Genomic DNA, 7,015 nt, shown 5'->3' with positions numbered 1-7,015 from the left:
TCTCTGTATTTCATAGGGAAATGATGTCATTTGGTCTCATTTTAAAATTTGTACTAGTCTCTCCTCAGCGATGTCGGTAATTTTTTTGTAGAAATAATTGTTTTTATAGCAAATTCAAGTAGGAATGATAAATATATATATATATACTTTTCTTTTGTTTCTAAGGAATTAGAAATTACGACGGCATTACTGGATAACATGACAGATAAATGTACTCCCCAACATATCGTCCGTGTTGAAGTAAAATCATTGAGAGATACTCGACAATTGATAGAGAAAGTTGGCTTAAAGGAAGCGGAAAATTTTATCAAGGATAATCCTCACCCTAAATTATGGTAAATATGGTATCAATTATTATCTCGTTTGCTGATGTTTCTTTTTTTATTTCAAGTTGATTGTAGTATTTTATTGATGTTTAATAAGTTGTTGATATCGACATAACTCTTTATAAGACCGCCTTACACGTAGACGAAGTACCTAATGAAAGTAATAATAATCTTAATAAAAAAAAAAATTACAATTCGCTGATAATTAATTAAATTGCCTGTAATATTTTAAGTGATATGATTCACAATGTGTTTTTTTTTATTTATATTCTAGGCTCTTGTTAGCTGAAGCTGCACTTAAAAATTTTGAGGCTGATTCTGCTTTAGAGACCGCAGAAGCAGCTTTTGTGAGAAGGAATGATTATGCTGGTATTCGATTCGTATCAAGGCTTAAAGCGTTACATTCTAACGCGCTTAAGAGAGCGGAAATCCTCGCTTATTTCAAAGATTTCGACGGAGCCGAGAAAATATATAATAATGAGGACCGGCGGTAAATAACTATAAATTCATGATACATCAATGATCTTTTAAATCTTAAAACTGATTTGAATTTTATATGAATGTTTATTTGCAGAGATTTAGCTATTGCGTTAAGAAAACGACTAGGACATTGGTTTCGTGTCGTCGAATTAATGAAAATGTCTGTTACTACGACTGAGTCTCAAGTGAAGCAAGTGTACAATAATATCGGAGATTACTATATCGATAGACAAAATTGGTAAGAAATGTATTTCCTTTTTCTTAAAATATCAATAAATTATCGATATACATGTATATTATAAAAGGTTTTCTAAAATCCAGGGCTGGAGCGATTGAATATTACAATATGTCGAATAATACTGAAGGGCTAAAGAAGTGTTATATGGCGATGGAGGACAGTGCATCATTAGCTAAGCTGTGCTTAACATCGCCCAGAACTGCGAAGGTACGAAACCTTACTCGCATAAAAATTACGAGGTCAGCTATATGTGTAATGCAACCGATTCCGATTTATCTTTAATATTATGTAATGGACAATGTGCATTTGTAGTTGTTATGCATGTGATCTTTGACAATACGAATATTTATTTTTCACAAACGCATACATTTTTGCAGGCCGACTCTAGTCTAGTGAAACAAAACATTTTAGAGGAAAGAATAGATATTAATCACGAACCATCAATATTACGAATCACACAATTAAAGGAGAGTGGCAGAATGTTACAGGCTGCGGCTATGGCCTTTCAGGTATTGGCTGTTTCGATTTCTAATCAAACTTACAAATAATTAGCTATGAGATTTGTATATAATAGATATATAATATGCTGTATTCAAAAATATCTAATGTCTATTTCAGTTGGCAAACATTGAAGCTTCTAGAAATAGTTCACCATGGAAAATTAAAAAACTCTATGTTCTAGCTGGACATATGTATAGCCATAGCTCTGTTGGTAAGATATAAGTAAAATATAAGAAGATTTTGTCATTTTTTCGTCTATTTATTTCAGATAAATACCTCTACATCAGGTTTTCTCTACGTAAAATTATGCAATGTATGTGACAGTGCAGATTATGTTTACATTATGACGTGATCTCTCGTTATATCGTATTATATTTTTAATAATTGAACAGGGACGCCATTTTGTCCAGTAACCAGTCATAAGACTCAAATTCGCGCTTATAGTATCGGTATCTGTTAACGTAACTAGTTCAATGAATCGAAAGTTGAATGTAGTGGTCCACCAGAGGGAGCCAAGAGCCGCGACGCGATGCGCAGCTACCGGCTGGCGAGCGCGCAGCACTGGGCGTGCCTCGCCGTGTCGCGGGCGCGCGCGCAGCCGTTCCGCGCCGACGCGGCCCTGCGCGCCGCCGCGCGACTCGCCGCCACCATGCAGGACTTGCACGAAGCACAACATCTGCAGGTTTGCTTTATTCTTCATTGAGTTTTTTTACGTGATGTACTAGCTATAAAGAATACTTAACACAGGTCGTTCATCAAATTCGTTCATTGCTCAGTAACGAACACATTATTTTAATCATAATATTAACTTAGCGTGGTAAATTGGCACTGAATAATTTATATGTTTTCGACGGATGTCGCTGAGTCGACACTATACACCCGAGTAGATTTTGCTTATATATATGTATACTGATATTTTGTAGGTTTGTTCCAGTTCACTGGATTGTCCAGATTATCTTATTCCGATCTACCTTTATTTTCCTTTGCAATTCATCTTCTTTTTTCTTATAATACCATACCATGGCGTAGATGAGTGTAATCTTTTAATTTCGGCCCCTCTAGGTACGTGCTTTCCAAAATCGTAGCATTTAAATATTTGATTTTGATCTCTCTGAATCTGATTATTGGTTTTATTCATTGAAGGGTTTTGAAAATAAATGCAATGTTTGTTATATTTACTACATAATATCTTATTATTTTACAGGCATGGTGCGCCATAGCAGCGATAGCTTTACAAGCCAGAGCATTCGATTTATGCTCAAAGGCATTTATAAAATTAGAAGCTCTTGAAGTAAGTATATTGAATTCATAAAAGTGTACTACAAAATTTGTACTTCGTGTATTTTCTTCGAAGAAAAGGCACTTTGACTTTTTTACGTTTTTTGCGACTTTAGAGGCGTAGATCTCGTCAATGTTTTAGAAAAAAGAACCTATTTTTTAAAGACCTATCCAATGACACGTAATGACGAATTCATAAAATTATTTTGCGTCGATATTTGTATCTTATGTGTATGTGTACCTATTTATCCGTATCTACATTTATTTTAATATGCACAGTCCCCCAACTTTTGTCAAATAAAATGTTGCCTATAAGTTAAACAATGATATTGATCTATCACCATATAAATTTTGTCAAAATCTGTCCAGTGGTTATTACGTGACTGACGCACAAATAAAACAAAATTACTTACCATTCTTTTGGGGTTTATAATACACACATATTGCAAAGCAATCATTATTTTTAAAAATATTTAATGTACAGGCATGGTCTGGTTACTGTTTTATTAGGTATATAATATATATAGATGTGGTTGAATTTCTAGGAAGGTTGTGACGAAAATACATTTTACACTAACCTTTATTATTTCAGCCTCAGACATTTGAAATTTTAGCAATTGAAATATTTACGAGGTCCAAGCCAAAAGACGCTAAAGGCAACAAGATAGAATGTCCTAATTGCCAGTTTGGCATGCAAGATTGGTAAGGATCAAAACATTTTCTGAGAATTTATAAGGAAATAATTATTATTCTTTGTCATCTTTATATAAATACATGTACATATGTACAAGCATATATTATGGAAATTGCTCAAAATAATTAATTGAAATCTATCTTTTATAAAGGATGGTTGTGTGTCCTGGATGTGCTACCGAATTCCCGGGGTGTGCCGTAACTGGGCGTCCATTAATTGCGCCGCATACTGTATGGACATGTACGAAATGTGATGCTAAAGCCCAACAACATGAACTTGTACTTAGGCATTCTTGTCCAACCTGCCATACTCAATTAACATAAAATAAATACAAATAAAAAATAAGCAAAACATTATTTATTAAATATTTCCCACCACTGTTTATCTCTGATATTGCTGCATGAATCATGTATCACCTGACTAGATAATTTCTCTAAGATATATAACAAGGACAAATGCTTTAAGAATATTGTAAACACAGTTATTCATAGGAACAGATAAGATACTCAAAATGCTATCTCAAAAAATGTATATTACAAATGAATTGAACAGAATTTTAAATCACACATTCAACAGCTATTATTAAACCCTTAATCACAAATCTTTCAAATTCTAAAAATACTAACATTAATTACAGTATCATACATACAGATATTTTATATTATCATTCTACTGATGTTTGTAATGTTGAGTTTTAGTTTGTAACCTCAATTAATTAATATAAAAATATTTTGCATTTATAGTCAGAAATTTTTTTGTGAATAGGGAGCAAGTACAATTTGCAACAATATTATTTTACGCTTGTTTATATTATAGAGTGAAATATCTGACAGTAATGTTCACTAAAACAAAATTACTTAAAAGAAATGTTTGTATTGGTATTACTGACCAAAATTATTAGCTGGCATTTCCATTTTGGAAAATTGCAGAGTATTGTCAATGATTTGGAATAGTTCTGGTGGCTGTGGAATTCTTCCTGTCTCCAATTTTGACCATAATGGAATATTATTTAGCGAGATTTCAAATGCACCAGATGACACTAATTGTCCTTCAATCATGTTAGCCATGAAAAACATCATCATACAGGCATATAGCTTGTTTTCAAGGCACCAGCTCCACCAGGACGGCTGTGGTTTATTTAACCATGCAAATATGTTGACACCACTTAAAATACACATTATAACAATCATCTTAGCAAAACCCTGAAACAAGTATCACTAGCATTAATATGTGATTTAACAACTTTATCATTTTAAAGAATAGAATTTTATATGTGATAACAATTTGCATCCACCACATAATATTTATATATGATTGTGATGAAAACAAGGCAAAAATCCTATCTAAATTGTAAATGTAAAATGACATAAAATTTTTAATATTTCATTATTTTTGATATTTTCAATACTAAAAGTAGTTGAGAGACTTATTTGTTTGAATGCACTAATATTAAGAATTCCTATAATGTGCCTCAAGTAATGCTAGAATTGACCACTAGTATAGTATAAATTAAAGAGGTATTTAATTGATATGAAATGTGCTATACCAAATTGTAAAAAAAATACTTACAATTAATCTTGATAAGTACATATTTAAGCCAGGAGGATCGTAATTAGCTCCGAGAACTGAGATTTCAGGATACTTTTGTTGTATTATACCTGCATAATCTTCAAATACTTTTCTGTAGCCACAAGAATAACTGTAACAAAATATGAGTATTTTTCTAACTGTGTCCGTCTCTTTTCAAGCCTAAACCACTGAACTGAATTTGATGAAATATGTTAGTCATGTATAAGGGCAGTTTGAAACTCGAGAAGGAACATGGGGATAGTTTTTATCTCAGAATTCTCACGGGAATAGGAATCAAGTGGCCATAACCTCGGGACTATGACTTTACATTCGCCTATGCGGGCGAAACGGCGGTCAGAAATTTAGTTAGTTATAATCCAAGTTTTTAGACAAGTTAATTAAATCAATGTTAACTTATGAGTGCACAGTTTAAATAAAAAAAATAGGTGCCATTTAAGAACCATAAATAAGTAAACAAACCAATAATAAATATTCATTATATGACCCATTCCTTGGCCTATTTTAGAAATACTTTCAGCGTCATTCTCATTTGCTAGGACGAAGTTATCAGTTGATATTAACACACACAAAATTAAACTTGTAACGAAGAAGATAAAGCAGCCGTTAATAGATGCAGACATAGTGTTATAGTTGTGTAATAATTTTTCGATAGATTTTATTATGAAGCACTTCTAAAAAATCGACAATTTATTCCAGAACTCTGAAAAACTTGCAATAGTGATAGACGATACAACGTTGTTAATTATTAAATGACAAGACTGACGATTGGAACTGACATAATATAAATGACAGAAGAACGCAGATTAAAGAACTTGTTACTCAGTAGTATCGCGCGCCACAAAAGAGGTCCACGGCGTAGTGCGTGTGTGGCAGAGTACATACATCCAAATTGCATATCACTTTTACATATTCTAGAATAAGACTGTGATGTGTGAAGTAATTTCCTGGCTCCCGATTGTCATGAGTACAGCCTTACTGTCCGATAGAATCCCTGATCACAAAGTTTGTGACATTCCTTTTGTTGAGGAATATTGAAAGAATAGAAAAAATTCGATCACGAGGCGGGATTTGAACCCGCGTCTTTTTGCTACGATTTGCGGGTTTAAATTCCGCCTCTAGATCGATTTTTTTCTATTCCTTCAAAATTCCTCATTTATAAAGCATTTCAATGATATAAAACTGAAAATTAAATGCCTTTTGATTATTTCCGAAGCTGCAAGTAATATTCCTAGACATTCAGCCTGAAAGAATTCTAGGGTCACAGAGAATGTAAGATTTTGATGTTAAGGCCCTCAGAGAAGAGTAAGTCTTCAACGCTTTTGTGTTCTTAACGTGTATTCACGAAATTGTATCTTATATTTCTTATTAAAGAGGATGTTACTTAGGAATGTTATCAGTTATGGCCAGCAGATAAGTCAGGATATTGTTGTATGCTGTAGGCATCGGTCTTCACAGGTTTTGTGTTTTTAACATTACAGCTGTAGCTAGAGCCTTTTGTCATATAAAAAGAGGAAGGGTTGAGCTCTCAATGCTATTTAGCTACTCATCCTGCAAGTGATTGCTAAATAGGCAAGTCTTTGGAATCTTTACAGTTTGCTTGCAGAAATCAATTTCCCAGTCCTTGGTCACCAAGCTACAGAGACGTATGGCAGCATTGGTCTTATGACAGTTTTGTAGTACCACGTTGTCATTTTCGGGGAAAGACCCCATTTATTGCCGATCATTTTGTAATACTGCCAAAAAAGGAATGCTTGTTTTTGATCTTATTCTCAAGATGTTCCAGTTAAGTTTGTCGTCCCAGAGATAAGTATTACGAGATCATTTGCATATCCAATGGTATGGAATTTGTTTTTATTATGCGTACTGATCAAGTCATTTAACACGGTAGTTTTTTTTTTTTTTTTTTTT

The 7,015-nt window shown here is 33.2% G+C and overlaps 2 protein-coding genes across 2 annotated transcripts in view; one reads left to right on the top strand and one right to left on the bottom strand.

Moving 5' to 3' along the window:
- LOC119840137 (WD repeat-containing protein 35) overlaps window positions 1-3,862 on the top strand; it is a 10,078-nt gene extending 6,216 nt beyond the window's left edge. The window contains exons 13-22 of the mRNA XM_038366653.1: window positions 166-335; window positions 601-816; window positions 901-1,044; window positions 1,128-1,251; window positions 1,422-1,553; window positions 1,663-1,756; window positions 2,052-2,227; window positions 2,750-2,836; window positions 3,416-3,525; window positions 3,669-3,862. Coding sequence (XP_038222581.1) covers window positions 166-335; window positions 601-816; window positions 901-1,044; window positions 1,128-1,251; window positions 1,422-1,553; window positions 1,663-1,756; window positions 2,052-2,227; window positions 2,750-2,836; window positions 3,416-3,525; window positions 3,669-3,840 — 1,425 coding nt within the window. The 3' untranslated portion in view covers window positions 3,841-3,862. The remainder of the gene's footprint in view (window positions 1-165; window positions 336-600; window positions 817-900; window positions 1,045-1,127; window positions 1,252-1,421; window positions 1,554-1,662; window positions 1,757-2,051; window positions 2,228-2,749; window positions 2,837-3,415; window positions 3,526-3,668) is intronic.
- LOC119840147 (thioredoxin reductase-like selenoprotein T homolog CG3887) lies at window positions 3,863-5,888 on the bottom strand. The gene is made up of 3 exons (XM_038366663.1): window positions 5,567-5,888; window positions 5,087-5,216; window positions 3,863-4,719 (listed from the first exon to the last, which is right to left on the bottom strand). Exons 1-3 carry the CDS (start codon window positions 5,725-5,727, stop codon window positions 4,399-4,401), a joined length of 612 nt encoding a protein of 203 aa, XP_038222591.1. The 5' UTR covers window positions 5,728-5,888; the 3' UTR covers window positions 3,863-4,398.
- Between the last annotated feature and the right edge of the window lie 1,127 nt (window positions 5,889-7,015).

Source organism: Zerene cesonia, chromosome 1 (assembly GCF_012273895.1).
Source record: "Zerene cesonia ecotype Mississippi chromosome 1, Zerene_cesonia_1.1, whole genome shotgun sequence".
NCBI lineage: Eukaryota > Metazoa > Arthropoda > Insecta > Lepidoptera > Pieridae > Zerene > Zerene cesonia.
This window is presented reverse-complemented; position numbering and strand designations above follow the sequence as displayed.

What these genes read in the sequence shown, in the direction of transcription:
- LOC119840147 (XM_038366663.1), bottom strand. Translation starts at nt 5,727, where the DNA reads ATGTCTGCATCTATTAACGGCTGCTTTATCTTCTTCGTTACAAGTTTA. An exon ending in ATAATGAATATTTATTATTG is followed by an intron (nt 5,217 to 5,566) that starts GTTTGTTTACTT and finishes ATTTTGTTACAG; the next exon opens with TTATTCTTGTGGCTACAGAA. An exon ending in TGTACTTATCAAGATTAATT is followed by an intron (nt 4,720 to 5,086) that starts GTAAGTATTTTT and finishes TACTTGTTTCAG; the next exon opens with GGTTTTGCTAAGATGATTGT.